Raw genomic sequence first — 18,976 nt, forward strand, 5'->3', positions numbered from 1 at the left:
GGATGCCGGAAGCTGAGCTCAGACCCTCTTGAAGAGTAGCCTGTGCTCTTAACAGCTGAGCCATCTCCCCAGCCACTAGATTAAGAAAATTCATAAAGAAGTAGGTTAATGTGGTTAGGCCTAGTACTTTTTAAATCATCATTTAAAAGTAGTATAATTCTAAAACTCATTATCTAGTTTAACTCTTACAAGTTCCATCCAATGTAGGACTCAATCTTACCTATAGATAAACCATGTCTATTTCCCCCAAAGGCGGATAAATCCCTGATAGCTTCAAATCCACTCAAATAACAAATCAAAACAAAAACTTCAACTTAAACCTATTTATAATATAGTCCCAGGCTCCCGAGAACAAGTGCTTTCTCTCACTGCATGGTTTTCAAGACAGGGTTTCTCTGTTTCGCCCTGGCTGTCTTGGAACTTACTGTACACACCAGATGCCTTCAACTCAGAGTTTTGCCTAGCTTTGCCCCCTGACTCCTAAGGTTAAAAGCATTTGCAAAGTCCATACTCTTGGCTTGCAAATGTTTCTTCATTATTAAATAAATGAGTAAAATCCTTTATAGGTGATCAATTACAATAAGTTATCCATAATACAAAAACTGACTCTTCTAATCACTTTACAGCCGTGCTCTAACTTAGCGACTGTTATCTCCTGAGACTCGTTACGAGGTATTTCACTGGTGCAAGGATGACACGGGCTTTGTCTACACAATCCATCACTGAGGTAACGAGATCTCTGAATACCCTCAACGTCGCTGTAGAGCACATGACGGCATACAAGGTCATTAGCATGAAGGCCATTTATGGGGCTTGTGTGCAAATGACACTGCCATCCAGGTCAGAATACTTTTCATCTTGCAAAAAATGAAACTCTGGACAAAGTGGACAGTAACTCCTCATTCGTGCTAATCTCGGCCTTTGAGAATGACCGCTTCACACTCTCCATGACTCAGACTACAACAGATACCACATATTAGTAGAGGCATAAAGTATGTGATGGAGTGAATGACTTACTTCACTAAAGCAATAGAAACTCCCTAGGGACCTTTTATAAGAACACTGACCCACTCTTCAGGGTCCACCTGCAGGAACTACCTAACTCTAGTTATCTACCACACCATAGGGCTCATTCACATACAATTACATAGGAGATTTTGTGCTTCAAACTGTGCGTATTAAGAGGTCATCAACAAATTAACGTATGCAGAAACGAAACTCCTGGGTCATGAGGTTAATACCAGCTTTAATTCACTGAAGAAGTAGCAACCCGTTCTCCACAGCAGTGATACCATAAATAATCTCATCCCTGGGTCACAAGGTCTCCAACTGCCCACATCTTTGCTGATGACTTTTAATTCTCCACACTTTATTCGTTTGTTTTGATAGTAGACTTTTAAATAGGTATAGAGTAGGCAATATAAACATTAAAAGAACAACAACAAAACTGTACTAATAGTTTAACATGAAATACTAAGGAGCCCCAGGAAATAAGAGGATTCGTAAGCCAGTGTTAAGAGCTTCTGAGACCTAGAAGAGAAAAGGGTGAGGAGAAGCCAAGAGCATAGAAGGACACCATCCCTGTACACTCTGCTTAAACTCCGGGCAGAGCGCTAATCCTTAGACTTTAGGAAGAAATCGATGAGAGGAGGTCAGGAGGGTGTGAGCGTAAGGAAGAGAAATTGTATCACAGAACAAATACCAGAGATCTCTTGTTCACAAATACAAAGAAAAAGGCAATCAGAGGATATCAGAAGAGGGCAGTGAAAACAGAGACAGCCCTGACAGTGCTCAGACTATGGACTTCTAGCCTCCAGAAATCTGAGAAATAAATTTCTGTTATTTAATCCTTTCAATCTGTATGTTCTGACATGGTCGCCACAACAAATTAATATCCAAAATCAAAAATGTAAGTCATTATTTTTGTATGTGGTTCTTAGGACCGAACCCAGGGCCTTGTGCATGCCAAGCAAGCGCTCTACCACTGAGCCCAAGGCTTTTCTCTATGTGTTTGATTTTTAAAAACAAATTACACTTCATTTTCTGTGTTGTGTGTATTGTGTAGATGCAGAAACCAATAGAAACTTTCACAGATTATCAAGTTCCATCCTGTGAATTCGAGGGATAGAGCTCAGGTTGTCTGGCTGGGAGCAAAGTGCCTTCACCCTCTCATGCACCTCGTCAGCCATTAAAGAAAAGGTAGGGAAAATCTCACATTACGGCCATAGCTGACTCTGAACTTCAGCTCTATCTTCTTCTGCCTCCTGGGTGCTGACATCACAATACTGGGCCACGTCCCTCCCCCAACGTCCAACAGTATTTTTAGAATCTTAATCTTAAGATAAGATTTTTGCCAAGTTTCTGGAGCTATCCTCAGATTCAGCGTGTAACCCAGGTAGGCATCCAACTTGTGTCCCTCGGCTTGTCTGAGCAGCTTCTGTTACCGCCCACTACAGCGGACTTTGCTTCTCTTTTGGCTGTTTCATCTCCAGTTGATCTGAGCTCACAATAGAAATGACTTGACAAGTCAAGCCATTTCACTTAAAGTTAATATTTAAAGCATTGGTGGGCGGAACATTTAAAATGTGCACTTAAGTCATCTAAGAGTTAACAAGAACAAAAGAAGGGAGGAAAGGAAGGGACAGCGCACACAGTTTTACATTTCTCCAGTCCTTGAGGTTAATTAGAATACAAGGAGAAACCATTAGTTAACAAACAAGGATGACCCTAGTCCACGAAAGCTGAACTAAGACTACAGAGTGAGATACTAACTTTCAGTGATTAGCTATTTCTTACGAATTGGAGCTTGAAAATTAACATTAACTCTTACCATCATATTAGCTCTTGATGCAGACTTTATTTTAAAATTTGCTTATTTCAGTATCTACTGAATGCCTTGGATATTTTTCAAATATATATTCATATGCAAATAAATATATGCATGTGTTTAAAATTCATAAAACACACAACTTAGATGCTGACATATGTCTGGCTAGTTTTGATGGTCCATGATTTACTCTCAGCACTCAAGAGGCTGAAGCAGGCAGATCACTAAATCTGAAGCCAGCCTGCTCTTCACGGCAAGTTCCAGTCAGAGCCACATTGTGAGAGCGGATCTCAAAATGAAAACAAAACGGAAACGACAAACAATGGGATACATATTTCTATCCACATGTTTATATAATGAAGATCGTGAATATGTTGTAGCAATAACCGTTCTCTACCTCAAGTTACATACAAAATTCACAGAGTTTTGCTATGTTTGGGAATGGGGTGACGTCGTGTTTCCCAGTCCAGCCTCACATCCATGATCCTCCTTACAGGAATCAGCCTGTAAAATGCCTCAAATTACAAGTGCATGCACTCTCCTCCATGAAATGAGAAGACGTTTGTTACACCACCTGACTTAGGGCTTGCTCGTTACTCTAGTGCTCCAGAGGCAAAGCAGAGTTCACATAGTGAGTTCTAGGCCATCCAAGTCTACAGAGCAAGACTCTGTTTTCAAGTAACAAAGGGCACAGAGCCACTGAAGGGTGAGGGGATGAGTGTGGCGAAGTGGCTGACATTATAGGCAAACAAAAAGACATGTCACTTACAAAATGAAAGTCAGGGCTATCCATGAAATAAGAACTTCTCTAAACAATAGCATGCAAAAATAATAGTGATGAATAAACACACTGAATTATTTCCAAACTTATCAATAAGGGGCCAGTTAAGTAATTCTTATTAGATGTTCTATTAAAGACTCAAATGAAAACAAACAACACGGTTTTGTGACAACACAATTGGAAAAGATTATGTAAAATAACCAAAAGTTTAAAAATATTTTGATACATTTTCATTTTAACTTTTAAAATATTTAACTAACCTGAGCCACTTTCATTGAATTCTGCGTGGACCCACCGGCATGATATTCAACTTTGAATTTTTTTACAAGTTCATCAAACCTACAATAAAATCACAGTAGAAGGTGAGTGAGCATGTCTGTTTTCACAGCATGCAAATTCCTCTAAGTAAATATAATTAGTTGGATCTTAAAATTATATACTCTTCTCCAGAAATTAATTCCTCCCGTAAATAGATAATTTTAATCCTAAATATGTACTGCCTGAACTTGGCCATCATACTAAACAGACAGTAAATTAGCCAAACGAGCGTCGCGTGTGGCGTGTGGCCTATCAAAGCCGGAATCCTGGGGTGGCGTGCACCTGTGACTGCGAGAGATGCAAACACAAGGTCAGAAAGGAAGGTCAATCAGGTGATGCAGCTGGATCAAGGGCAGCCTGGGCTACAGGACACGCTGTCTCAAAAGTAAAACCAAAGAGCAAAAACACTTCATCCGAGAATTATAGGAATTTTAAAAATGAGTATTTTTTCCTTATTCATACAAGCATTTTCTACAGGAAAAAAAAATGCCCTTGCAGTCATTATGGAAGACCTGAAAATTATACCTTTACATTTCAGAAGAGATGTACTGACGTCCAAACATTATGTTTTACATAGCATGAAATTTTTTGAAAATTAGAAAGGAATTTCAAACGTACAACAAAACATTTTCTAACAAAAATCAAACGTAAGAAATAGGTAGTAATGAAAAACACAGTAAAATATGGGTTTTAAGCAATGCATTTGCAAAACTATTTCCACCTTAGGCTTGGAGTTAAATTTAAAAGTTTGATCCGTCATAGGAAAGCTCTTACTAGAACAATGTAAAGATTCCCAGACTACACAGAAATAAGAATTAGTTTGTTCTACTTTTTTGTTTCCTCAATCTTTCTATTTTCCCCATTTCTTTTCTTCTTTCTGAAGTTTCTTCTAACAGTTTTAAGTTATAATAGAGTAGGAAGAGAGCACATGGGAGACCCTAATGTCAACAGCCAGCACTGCAAACACACACACACACACACACACACACACACACACACACACACAGAGAATGAGTGTAATATACACACATATATTCACAAACTATATTCACTCACTTAAAATACACCACAGTTATATCCATGTTTGTGTATCCTGGGGTTTGTGTTTTTCCATATGAAGTTGAGAATTGCTCTTTCCATGTCTGTGAAGAACAGTGTTGGAGTTGTGATGGGAATTTCACTGAATCTGTGGATTGCTTTTGGTAGGATGGGTACTGAGATTCTCTCACAGCTTGAGGTAGTTTGAATACAAATGCCCCACCAGCTCATCTAACTCAAATGCATGGGAAGTGGAGTGCTTGAAAGGATTAGTAGGTGTGCTCCTGTTGGACCAAGTGTGAAACTGGGGGTAGAATTTGGGGTTGCAAAAACTCAAGCCAGGCCCAGTGGCTCTCCCTGTGCTGCCTGCATATCTGGATGTAGAACTCTGTTTCTCCAGCATCATGACTGCCTGCAGGCTGTCATGCTTCCTCACCGTGACGATTATGGACTGACCCTCTGAAACCCTTTGCAAGTGAGCTCCAGTTACAGGCTTTCCTTCATAAGAGCTGCAGTGGTTGGGTATCTCTTCACAGCAACAGAACTGCCTGACAAAAGGCTTATGTCTGTAGTGGCATTCACTCTACCACAGTTACTGATGAATGGATCTGTCGGCGGAAACTTAAATTGCTTCTATTTTTTCCTACTGTGAATACATGCACAAGTGTTGTAGACACATCCTCATTGTTATTTGGTGTGTGTAGTCCTCTTAATTCAGATGTTTTCCTTTCTGAGGAACTACCTACTTAGGAAAACTTGATTGTCTAACTATCTGTAAAGAGCCAAAACAGAACAGCACTTTTCCAAGAAGACTAGTTAAACAGGCAGTAAAAGGGTATAATTAAGTAAGGAAACTATGAAAAGGCAGATCACAAACATAACATAAAATATGAAAGACAAATAAAAAGATCTACTTAGGTGATCTAACATCCACCACTGAGAAATGTCAGAAAAGAAGACCAGCAATAATAAAGGGTTTCTTTGTTATTGCTTCTGCCTCCAGCCCCCACCTAATTCATACAAAATTCTATTTCTGGGGCACTTTCCCAGAGAAAACTGCAAAACATAAAAAGTTCCATGTAAAAAGCTGCTTACAAAAATCTAAAACAACATAAATATCCAAGATCCGCTCTTTGAGTCAGGACAACGGAAGAACCTGGGCAACTGTAATTATTTACAGGCTGTGTTACAGGGCGGGATTAGGACGCTGTGTGTAGCTATGACTCACACAGCGGCCAACTACAACAGACAAACATAATGATGGCATTAAAAGGAGGTGTGGTTGTGTGACACATCCTTTGATCCCACATTCGGGAGACAGTGTCAGGGAGATCTCTGAAATCCTGGCCAGCCAAGACACAGTGAGACTTTGTATCAAAAGTAGGAAGCAAATAAATATAAAGTCAATAGAACAAAAAAATGTTATGCATGAACATTTACTGTTATAAAACACCGATATAATTTGGAATAGTTTATATTTCAATGGAATTGCCAGGAAGTTCCACTCAATGTGAGAATGTCTTATTTACAATTAATAGAAAATAACCAGAAAGAAAAATATTAACACTCATAGTGCATCTTTTATACAAACCTTTTCTGTGTTCCACAATTTCATCATGGATACATTTAAATATTTTTATATGAGGACGCTTTGATTCATGTCATGAAATTCAGGCCAGAATTTCAAAAGAAGTACACTATATGAAAAAGAAAAGACATCTTACCTTTCTAAAGTTGTTTTTGTAGTCTGTTGGTATTTGAGATATGGCCTCACTACCTATATAACCCTGGCTAGCCTTGAACTCACTTTGTACACCAGACTGGCCTAGAACTCATAGAGATCCACTTGCCTCTGTCTTCTGAGCACTGAGGTTTTTTTTTTTTTAATATTTATTTACTTATCTTTAATGTACATGAATACACTGTAGCTGTCCTCAGACACACCAGAAGAGGGCATCAGATCCCATTACAGATGGTTGTGAGCCACCATGTGGTTGCTGGGATTTGAACTCAGGACCTCTGGAAGAGCACTCAGTGCTCTTAACTGTTGAGCCATCTCTCCAGCGCCTGGAGAGATGGGAGCACTGAGATTAAAGGCCAGTGAGAGCTAAAGCCTGGCTTCTATCAAAAATACTATGTGTAGGAGAGATGATCTAAGTAATGTAAGGTTCGCATCACAAGCTCCTTCATGAATAACAGTGCCTGGACAGTTAATGTGGTTCTCTCTACATCTGCTTTGCTAATGAGGAAAGGAAGAGCAGTACAGGGAGAAGAGAGGCCTTGAAGACCAGTGAGTAATAGGTAAAGCTGCAGTTAACACACTGGCTGCTTACTAATAAAGACCTTGAGACTGTGCACCACACACAAACGTGGAGCGTTAGCGAGTGCAGTGTTCGGATGTGCATTCTGAAACCGCGAGAGCTCTGACTTCTGAGGGAAGAGGCAGACGCTGAGGAGTCCCCAGCTAAGGGCTGACTGGAACTAGCACTGTAGTCATTGTTACTAATCAAGGAGGTCATGTGAAGGTCAGGGGTTCCACGATGGACTGGAACCGACGTTAGAGCAAAACATGGTACCTAGTTTTTGCTTCCTCTCATTAAAAAAAAACTAAAATAAACCAAACTGGTCATCTCATAAGATCCCCAGTTTCCATTTCATAAAGTTAGAATGAAGAATAGCAAACAATTTTCAAGAAGTTTTATTTGACAAAAGCAGTCTGCAGAAGGAAAGAATACACGCTTTGTGATATACAAGTTAGAGAAGCTAGCACTCGGGAATAAAGACTAGTACTTCAAAACAGAAACACGCGTGCGCAGGAACAGGAACGGGGCTGGAAGGTGGCTCTCTCTGTCTTCTGGACAAGCAGCTTTGGTTTGCAGAACCCTCGCGGACTGCTCACGACCTGTACCTACAGTTCTAGAGTGAGACTCTTTCCAGGCTTTAGCGGGGACAGACGTGCACCACGGATGTGCACAAACCACAGTCCTACACACAAAACTAAAAAAGAAAAACAACAGCCACTTGCACCTGCCCACACGACTGAGGTACTCTGGAGAGGTGCGGTCAGGTCAAGGCCAGTCCGGGTGACACGCTTGGCTCAGCAGCTGTGAGAATTGGCCAGAGAAGCTGACCATTTGAGTTTCATCCCTGGAATCTAACATGGAAGAAGCAAACCAACTCCTAAAAGACATCATTTGTGTGTGTGCACACAAAAGAGTAAGAGAATTAAATCCAAATAGGAACAGTACTGGGGGGAGTCTCCTATAATATTCACTATAACTCAGAAAAGCCATCAGGGCGCTCTCTTAAATCTACAGATTTTCATAGTAACAGAAAGTAAGTTTTGCTCCTATGATTTGAAGGAGAACATGCTGTGACACCTCTCTCTCTCTCTCTCTTTCTCTCTCTCTCCTCCCTTCCTTTCTGATTTTTCAAGACAAGGTTTTTCTGTGTAGCTCCGGCTGTCTTGAAACTCACTCTGTTGACCAGACGAACAGTTCTTACTCAAGAGATCCACCTGCCTCTGCCTCCCAAGTCCCAAAATTAAAGATGTGTACCAATCTATTCCTTACTCACCTTTAAGACACGGTTTCCAAAATAAGTTTGCAAACTAGCAAGCCACATGGGAAAGTTAGACAGAAATGCTGGGAACAGTAACTTCCTCTTCGGATAGCCCCAGTAAGGACAATAACAAATGCATAACTGACAATGGTAATATACTTCATGTTACACAAAACTATCCCCGAGAAACGCCCTCCCTCGCACTCCCGCTTCCCGCCACACCTTTCTGTGCTGACAAGGAAACCCTGGCCAGCCAATCAGTTAGTGAGTGTAACTAGTTAGCAGCATGATTAGTTATAGGAAAATCCACAGAAGACACAGTGTGATGCATTTTTTTTGCAGTAAAGAAGTGAAAAAATGAAAATATTAAGCAGTGATAATACCAGTAACTGACAATAGGCTACACATATAAAGGGGGACGCTGCTGGCAGGAAACTCAGAAAAACAAGTGTTTGGTGATTCCTTGGGAAAAATGAAACACATGACTACTATTATAATTCAGGAATCTCAGTAGTTACTGTGCCCTTATTACTTAGAAAATAAATTCATAAGTAAAATAGCTGCTATGCCCACAGGAAGGGAGCTTTTCTAGGATCGGAAAAATGGACAACTGGTGTTATGGATTACTCTTGGAAAACACTGAGCTATGTGAAAGAGGCCAGACACAATGGTGGGCACACAAAACCTCTCTTTTCCTCTGGCTTTCTGAATACAGCAAAAGGAAGGGGTTAGGATCAGCTGTCATTGATGAGGGGTTATGAAGAAAAGCTAATTACAAAGATATGTGTCTTAGGAAATGAGACATTGTCAATTCTGTTGACTGTTGCCCAGTGCAGACAACAAAATGTAAACTGTTATACGAGGGGTTAATTGTTATGTACACTATACTTCAGTGTATGGTAATGAACTTCATGTTAAAGTTCACATGAAATCCTTATCACTAGCCTTTGTTTTTCTGTTTTCTACTAATGAACCAAAGTTTTCCTGCTTGTGGACTTTTGAGGTCACTTTGGTGTGTGTGGAAAGACTGATAACCTTAAAACCAACAGCCAGAACCTCACCAGGGCCCGGCATTTTTTATCTTACCGTCTCTCGACGGAGAATTAAATGCGTAACTTTTCTGAACCCTGTCCTGCAGACATCCTGGACTTCTGTCATTTATAATACAGGAGAGTGGAAACTTCCTAAGAAGATGAAGTGTGTGTCTCTCAGATCATTTAACCGCTTTGGCTCCGAGAGAAATGTCCAACTCCAATCCAGTGCACTGATGGAGTGGAAGGGGAAACCCACCAGGAAGATGCCAAAGTCTGCGGTTCAGGGCCAAGTGTCAGTCCCCAGATTTGACAAGTTCCTAAACAGGATGCTCAGTGATGGTGCACTGGAAAGGCGACCTGCCCCACAAGACCGCATCCAAAACCAACCGCAGGAGCAGCCATTCATTTAACAGGTGAGCACGTCTGTCCTCGACGGACATCTTGTCTCACCTTCACTATCAGTCTCTAAAACTCTCCAAATGTTTACTTTAAGAAGGAATTCGAATACGAGACTGTTCTCAGGATGGCTTGATAACGCTATGCGGCTCCCATACCCTTATTCAACTTAACATCAGGTTATCAATTAAAACAGCAAATGAGACGAGGTTTCTGCCGACTGAAGTCACAAAACAGAAGATGCAGAGAAAACTGGAGGTCCAGTATAGTGGCTCAAGGAAGCTAGCATTTTGGAGTTTTCCAGGAAATTTTAATTTAAATTCAGTAAGAAAAAAAAAACTTAAATTTTCGTTTGTTTGTTTTGTGTTTTTTGAGACAGGGGCCCTCTGTATAGTTTTAGTTGGCCTGGAACTCACAGAGATCCATCAGCCTCTGCCTCCTGAATGCTGGGATTAAAGACGTGGGCCACAATGCCTGGCTTTAATTAATTCTTAAATAGTAAATTTCCTACTGGTTGACGTGAAGCAACTTCTACTTTAAATGCAGGGTACCATGATGATGGCCTAGAATATATCTACAATTATTCTCTGCGGAGAAAACAAGAATTATGAGCAGGAAACACACAAAGTTCTATCTTAGGGCAACGCTTTCCACTTTCAATGAAGCTAACGTCACAGGGCCAGGATAAAGTGGGGGAAGAAAACGCAGAGAAAGGGGAAGCGCGCACACTCGACCCACATCTGAAAAGATCTCATGCTGGACTCACTACCACAGCATAGAAGCAAACATCAATCATTTAAAACCATTCAGGAAGGTAAGACATACGAGGGGGGGAAAAGACGCTTAATTAAAATCTTCACAGAAAAACTCTAAGAAGTTAGCTGCCTTGAGAAAGCAGTCCTAGGATTCTCCATTTTCTTTCCTAAACTTCCCATCTAAACAAATAATGAGTGTAAAACATGGGTAATGCCAAACAGGACGTGCTTATTAAGACCAAATGTTAATAGAATAACACGGGGGAGGGAATCCATACGAAACTGTAAGACTCAAAGCTTTGAAATCTTTTACCACAAATGTTCAAGTGAGGTTAAAAAAAAAAAAATCGGCCCAATGTCAGTCTGATAAAAGCCAACGAGCATTCCCACATGTGCTTATATTTAAGGATATTTGAAAAAGATGGAAAAGTAACCGTCGTTCAAAGTCAGTCAGGCTATTAGCTCACGAGGATGGTAATTAGAGTCATTTCTCTACCTTCTAATGTTATTTTCTTTGATAAAAAGTTGGTTTTAAGCACGTGCTGCTTAGATAAGCCCTTACTCCACTCAGGCCTAGAATTTTTTAGGGCTTAATTATTCCCATTTATAACTCTGGAGAGGGAGGTTTTTTAGCCTGTGAGATAATCAAATATACCGTTGAAAAGGACTTTCTAAGTATAGATGATTAAAATGATTGCTCCTAAATTTACATAAATGACATGTGCACTAGGTTTCAGCCTATCATGAAAACATACAACTAAATTCCACTAAACCCATTTACAGTTTTCATTAAACAGTAAGTTGTTTGACATTTACTTTTAAGCCATGCAAGAAAAAGAAAAATACTGAAGGAAAGTGATCCTGGAAATGACATGTGGCATCTCTGGGTAAGCACGCACGACATCCTACCCACGGGAAACTCCAAGACACACATTACACGCTCTTCTTTCTCGTCTTTCTTTATTGGCTTGCTTTCTGCTCGTTTTTATCGAAGCCCACGGTGTAAGTGGGGCAGGGTTTCTCCGATCACAGACAAGGTCTAGACATCTATGCTATGGATATGGAGAACGGTTGAGCAATAGCTAGTCATTTTTCTCTGTCAAACATTAAAAACAAATCACTCATCAGAAACACCCAGGCAGACATTTAAATCCCCATCCAAACAGATCATACTGAACTTCCGATTCCGAGTAACTAATAATGTGTCACAGCAAACATTCCTGCTGACAACTAGAATAAATGTGAAGTTATATAAACAAAGGCACCAAAGAGGCACGCTGGCACGGTTCTACGTAAGTAAGGACTATTTCAAGAACAGGCTGGACCCAGCGGCACTCTCTCTCACACCTGCGCTCATCTGTAGCTCGTAACCTGACGTCCTAACGTGTCTGCTGAAGCTGAATGGCAAGCTGAGGAGGCTAAAAAATCACCTCAAAAACCAACAGTTGTCGTAGGTGGTGCCTCACAAAAAAACAAAACAAAACAAAAAGAAAAAAACAGGAAAAGGAGGACGTAAACCATGACAGGCATAAACAGGAAAGCAGCAAGAGCGGACAATCAAAGCCATAAGTAATGTAGATCCTTCAGACTGCACCTCCCGCCATACTGTTCTCCCTTTCCCTTTTCTCTCTGAGGTTGGTGGAAGAAGGGAGTTTGAAGATTTAACCGTCTCAATGAATCCGAGATTACGCTAGGTCACCATTTCTCTCTGGAAGGGGGAAGAGTGTCTAGGAGACTTAGTGGAAGTCAAGGAGGGGATGGCCGCAGAGGGGTGGGCATTAACAACTGCACTTGCATTTTGAGACATGCCACGTTTGCAGGGCGTGGGGGCAGAAGGATAAATTGTCCAACGGACGCTCTTAGAACAGGTTGGCGGTAGACTATTTCACAGTTTATGAGGCTAAGACTCACTGAACTCATCTGAAAGCTCCAGAAGTTCAGGCGCCTGGAAAAGGGGCAAACGAGGTAGACTGAACTGTGACAACTGAGCGTCAGTGTGACCCAGGCTTCCTCCTGGACTTTATTAGTGTTCAGACTGCCTTCCTGCTCCACATTAACATCTCAGAGAAGACATGTGATGGAGGTTAGAGGAGGAGGAAGACTATACAAATAGCGTCTGACCCACAATCGCGAGTTATGACGAGAGGAAATTGGAAAGGAATTGGAGAAATATACGCAGAGAAAATATTTAAGAAACCTAATGAGATTATAATAAAAGTACTAAAATTATGTCTTCTGGGTGTTAGGTGAAAAGGAGACGGAGTAGGAAACACTATTTATTGCAGAGTAGCTGGTCCAGCATGAAGAGGAAGACAGGGGGAGAAGGGAGCAGAGAGGGCCATGTCAGCTCCTACAAAGACAAACCAGATGCTTTGAAGTGACACACATCAAAGGAGGTTCTTCAGCCTCCTTCCCCTCAGCGGGCAGTGTCAGGGACAGTACTGTGTGTGCAGACACCTGACCTCACGCCTCCGTCTCATTACCTTGAACATGTTCAACATGTAATAGAATTTATTAACTATCTTAATAATGGTGGAGGGGAAACCCGGTTGGTGATTTCACGGGTAATTTCCAATTAGAGGAAAATCTAAACAGGACCAACTGTCATCTTTAATATTTTAAGTTCAAACTTCTGGTTTTTAGGAAAGATACCGGGCGCAAAGCATCCTCACCCCTCACTGAAGAGTGGAGAGGAAAAGCTATTAAACGATTAACCAAATGCTAACATACGTAAATAGCACAGCAATGCAGACTCAAACCCACATACAAAAGACAGCGTTTTACATTACTGTTGACGCAATTACGGTTCCGATATTACCTTTTAAAAGCAAAGACTATGAAAATGTATCGGTGTGAGTGCTATCCCTCTCATGCCCTGGCAGCAAACGGCATTCGAGATCCAATATGAAATGTGTTTAGATGCTCAGACGATATTTTCTTTCATCTTCCAAACACTACAAACAAAGATGCCAATAAAGAGAACCACAAGTTTGCTGAAGCTGAAACATCTGGGGAGCAGCTTAAGATCCTCTTTCTAAAGAGCTCTGTATTAAAGAACAGCCTGAAGCGCAATGATAAATCTGCACTAAAACGGGAAGTGTGTTCTGACTCCCATTGAATACAAACAGGTTTCCCCCCTTAGAGGGGAGGGTGCTATAATTAAGACACAGAATGCCTTAGAAGAAAGCATTCCATGAAAGGGAACTTTAAAAATAAAGCCAAGAGCTCACTCAGTGTGAGGTACGAATGAGAATGCACCATCTTTAAGGCAATATCCGGAACCGGAGCATGAACAGTCAGAGGTCCTTCAGTAAACCAAGGGGACGCTGGGGACAGTCCCCCAGGTGCCTACTTCTATTCTTCTGATTCATGTGTGAAACGTGTTCCCAGCTACAAACTTCATTTGATGATGATATACTCTCAGGTTGTTATCAGAGATAAAGAGGTTAATTATGTTCATCAAAAGTAATGGCAAAGGCTGGTAAAGTGGCTCACGGGTAACAGTGCTGGCCAAACTAGACGACCTGAGTTCACTTCCTAGAACCACATGACCACAGAAAGAGGAAAAGGGGCTCCTGCTGAGGGCCGTCCTATGACCTTCACAGACACGTACAGACGCACAAGGACATACGGACATACAGACATATAGACAGACAGACAGACAGACAGACAGACAGACACACACACACACACACACACACGGTGGGCAGCTGTAGACAGAGCTGTAGGCAAGTTGTCTGTCAACACAGTCTATAATAAGCTCTATGCTTAAGCTTTCAAAATGTTTTTTCAAATAACCATTGCCAAATACTAGCATAAATAAAAAAACATAGTATTTCCACTAAGAACGTATTTACATGATTCCATTAGAGAGAATTTTTGATATTTGCATTTTAGCTCGTTGCTGCTGTTGATGCAGCACTTCCACTCCAACACCAAACAGAAAGTCAGTGCAGGAGAGATGTCAGCGGTTAAGAGCACTGAATGCTCTTCCAGGGGTCCTGAGTTCAATTCCCAGCAACCACATGGTGGCTCACAACCATCTGAAATGGGGATCTGAAGCCTCTTCTGGTGTGTCTAAAGACAGCTACAGTGTACTTATATATATTAAATAAATCTTAAAAAAAAAAAAAGTCAGTGCAGCACAGAGTGGACTTTGCAATAAGCAGGGTACCCGTGTCGCGGTATAAAGGTCTAAAGAAAAGCCTCGATCTGAATACAAACTATCTGCTACGGATCCCAGCATGCACGAGAGGATGAGAACACCATTACTAGTCTGAACTTTCGAAAAAGAACTGGAGTGTGTACTGTGGCGTTTACCACTCAGTCGAGTTATAGCAGTGGCTGGCCAAAGGCTTTACCAGAGGGTCTACGCACAACCCTGCTTGCCTGCAACTTAGAAGAGATGGTGGGGTGAAGGGATGGGTGGTGGTCAGGAGCACCTTCTCCTGCAGAAGACAAGGGTTTGAGTCCTAGAACCTTCATGGCAGCTTGACACTGTAACTCCAGTCTCGGGGAACTGAATCCCTTATCTGATTGTGGGCACCAGGCACCAGCAAGGTGCACATACATACACGAAGGAAAACACGAAAACATAAAGAGATCCCTCAAACATTTTAACAAGCGACAAAAATCTGCAGCAAAGGCTAATATTCAAGAAACCCATGGTTTTTAGAAAGAACTGGGCTCTGTCCAGGACATCAAAGTGAACTAGGAAACAAACCAGAGTATATGAGAAATAAATAGTCTGACACCACAAGGACAGATTCAAAACTGACTTGTAGGAATGCTTCTTCATAAGGGTAAACAAAGTTAAACGATAAATGATTGGCTCACATATATTACACAAAATATCTACAACTTTCTAAAATTCCTCCAGTTGGACCCTTTCTCTATCCCCACCCTGGGAACACGTGTGTTTGTGTGTATGTGCGTGTGCGTGTGCGTGTGTGCGCAAGTGTGTATGCGTGTGTGTACGTATAAGTGTGTGTGTGTGTATGCATGTGTGTATGCGTGTGTGTATGTGTGTGTATGTGTGTGTGTGTGCCCACGCACGCTCGTGTACTCATGCACTCACAAATGAGGCCACTTTGTGCAGAGCACTCAGGGAGACCAAGACAACAGGGTGCTCACTCTATCATTCTCCATTTTATTCCCCTGAGACTGAGTCTCCCACTGAACGGAACTAGGCTGCTCTCCCCACAGCCCTAAAGCTATGGCCGTTCAAGAGGCTATGCTGGGGTTTGGGGATTTGGCTCAGTGGTAGAGCGCTTGCCTAGCAAGCGCAAGGTCCTGGGTTCGGTCCCCAGCTCCGAAAAAAAAAAAAAAGAAAAAAAAAGAAAAAAAAAAGACACTACACTGAGTTTATGCTCCTAGACTTTTTTACCACTACCAGCTGGAGCTTACCTTAATAAACTTCATCTCAGAATATAATTAATGTTTTTCTCAACCTTTTTAAAAATAGTGCTGTCTACAGATGCTCCACACAGACTTTTAATGGAAACTAATTAATTCCTCAGCCATTTCAAACTCAGCATTGTCCCCTGAATAAGTGACCGGTGTCTCCTGATTCCTAAGGTCCTTTAGAAAGTTAAATGTGGTGGCACATGCCCTGTGGAGGGAGCACCAAGAAGGACTGCAAGTTAAAGAATACCCGGGCGGTTCAGAGAGCTCAGAGAAGCACAGGAGGGAGGGGGGAGGGGGAGGGGGGAGCACCAAGAAGGACTGCAAGTTAAAGAATACCCGGGCGACTCAGAGAGCTCAGAGAAGCACAGGAGGGGGGAGGGAGGGGAGGGGGGAGGGGAGGAGGAGGGAGGAGGGAGGGGAGGGGGAGGGAGGGATTAAACAAAAGGCAGCCAAGGAAAACCACATGAAATTACCTTCTTCAGTCTGACTCCTGAGTGGAGCTCAGTGTCCTCAACTCTTAAAGAACTATTGTCACCAAAGGCTAGAATCCGTAAACAGATTTAGTTTCTGAATGAATTTCTTTGCTGAGAGAATAAAGTAGAATTTGATTAATTTGTCGATAGTAAGTGGCTGTTGCTTGGCTAATGAGCCATTTACAAACACACTTTGTGTATGGCCTCAGTTCGCTCTGTGTGTCTGTGTGCAAGATTATATGCCTGTGATCATGAATTTAGAGACACTGTGCTTAAAAAACAACTGATCAAACGATGCCTTCCTGCAAAATGGTTCACTTCAGGTTCTTCAGATACTGATCACGGCAGTGTGTACAGTGTTCCTTCAGTAGGATGAGGAAAAGCCATCCACTGTCCCTTAAAACCACGGGTTCCCTTTCCTGTTTTGACAAGCAAGACATTCAGCAGCAGGGTTCAGCTGGAGTGGTAGCTCGGGAGGAAAGAGCAGCAGCACTAGAGGTGACAGGTTGGATGGCCAGCGCTCATGGGTAGGTCACACTTGGCTGTAACTCCAGTCCTAGGGGATCCAACACATCTCTGGCTTCTAGGGACAGTGCACACACGTGGTACAAAGACACTCACCCAGGTAAAATACAAACACAGGAATAATAAAAGCTAAATAGAAACAGTAACGGCACAACCATACACGTGAAGCATAAACACCGTGGGACTAGAACTGCATCACTGAAATCCGCACTGTGCCAAGCTGCAATGTGAGATGACAAGGATGTCTCATAAAGAGTGTGGTGTACCTACTCTGCCACATGATGATAAAGCAGCCATCAAGTAGTGAGAGGCTAGTCTGTGTCAAATATCATTCACATGAGACTTTTCAAAACTATTAAAAACAGAAAAACTTTTCTGAACTTCCAGGTCATAAAGGACAAGGGGGGGGGGGTGTGACAGATTTGGTCCCGTGTCTTAGATTGACAAACCTCTACTTCATGTTAATTGCTTTTTGGTTTCAACACAGATCATTCTTCTGCAGTGAACAAGTAGAATGCCTGTTTTACCAATTTGGTAAAGAGAGGAATGACTGGGCACACTGATGAAAGGAATTATTTGTTTTAAAATAAATCTTAATTGTTCCTGTGAACAATTCTGATTTGGACTGGGAGATGTTTCGTAAGATAAGGGTGCTTAGAGCCAAGACCAGTGACTTCAGTTCAGTCACAGGGAGGGATGGACAGTCCTGTAGGCAGGCAGGCAAACACCCGCCCAAAACCTATCAAAGAAAAATTGACCTCATTTTAGAGTAGAGTCGGGTCCGCAGATAAAAGCAACTGCTGCCCCAGGTTCAGTCTGCGGCATCCCCACGGTTTACAGTGCGGGTTCTAGGGGATCAACGGCCTACCCTGACACACTCAGGCACTAGGCACACTTGCAGTGCACAACATACATTCTGGATAAAAGTATACATAAAATAAAGTTTAAAGGTAAATACGAACTTAGTGAGTTCTGTTTGGCATTCAGAAAATGATTATTTTCATGCAGTGTACTATCTTAGGCGGTGTGCAGCAAATAATAAAACGTAAAACATGCTATATACCTTTTACTGTCTATTAGCTTAAAAGTCATATAATAAGAAGGAAGGAATTCTGAAGAGTATCTTCTGAATTAGTAAACATGGATGATGGCAGTTCAGTTACCGAAACATTACAGAAAAAGTAGCAAAGTTTAACAAAACGAGACACTTCAGAAATTTACTATGCATGCTTTACTCATACTTTCCCCCACAAGGATAATAAAACTTATATTTCTGCAAGCAACAGTTCCTGAGGTTTTGTATCAGTTGCTTTTCTATTGATGTAATAAAACACCATGCGGCCAGGGAACTTAGGAAAGAACGTGTTTAGCTGGGCAGCAGGAACAGTTGAGAGCTAACGTCGCAACTCACAAGTAGGAGGCAGAGAGGGCTATGGACGGTGAAAGCTGGCTAAACTTCCAGACAACTCTTCCAACAAGGCCATACGTACCTCCTAATCTTCCCAACAAACCCAGTAACTAGTGACCACTCGGCGACCAGAGGCTAATATGGGACATTTCACTGAAACCAGTACAGGTTTGATTTGTCTCATCCCATTCTGTTTAAGTGGCTTCTTAGTTTCCATGTATAGCTACAAGCTAATCTTTAATAAGATACGTTTACACTTTAGCAAGAATTGATTTGGAGGGGATCAATGTATGCCATGTTTCTCTTATCACAGCAAACTTCTTTATACATAAAAACAATCTATAAGTCAAAAGGGACTTAGGTTTTTGATCATATGAAATTAAACTTCAAAGAGGTTTACATATCATCTTCACACCCTCAAAGGTGGCGTAAAATCTCACCATGGTTTGTTTAT

General features: G+C 41.6%; 1 protein-coding gene across 8 annotated transcripts in view; it reads right to left on the reverse strand.

Annotated features, from left to right (window-relative positions):
• The window catches only part of Adk (adenosine kinase), a 381,245-nt gene that overhangs the window by 256,125 nt on the left and 106,144 nt on the right, over window positions 1-18,976 (reverse strand). For 6 of the 8 annotated variants that reach the window (XR_015637888.1, XR_015637889.1, XM_087585012.1 and 3 more), the window contains 1 exon segment: window positions 3,869-3,947. The exons of the other annotated variants lie outside the window; for them this stretch is intronic. Coding sequence is in view for 4 of the 6 variants with exons in the window: in XM_087585012.1 (XP_087441138.1) it covers window positions 3,869-3,947 (79 nt within the window). In the remaining 2 variants the exon portion in view is untranslated. 8 annotated transcript variants of the gene reach the window in all.

Source organism: Rattus norvegicus, chromosome 15, assembly GCF_021556685.1.
Source record: "Rattus norvegicus strain SHRSP/BbbUtx chromosome 15, alternate assembly SHRSP_T2T, whole genome shotgun sequence".
NCBI lineage: Eukaryota > Metazoa > Chordata > Mammalia > Rodentia > Muridae > Rattus > Rattus norvegicus.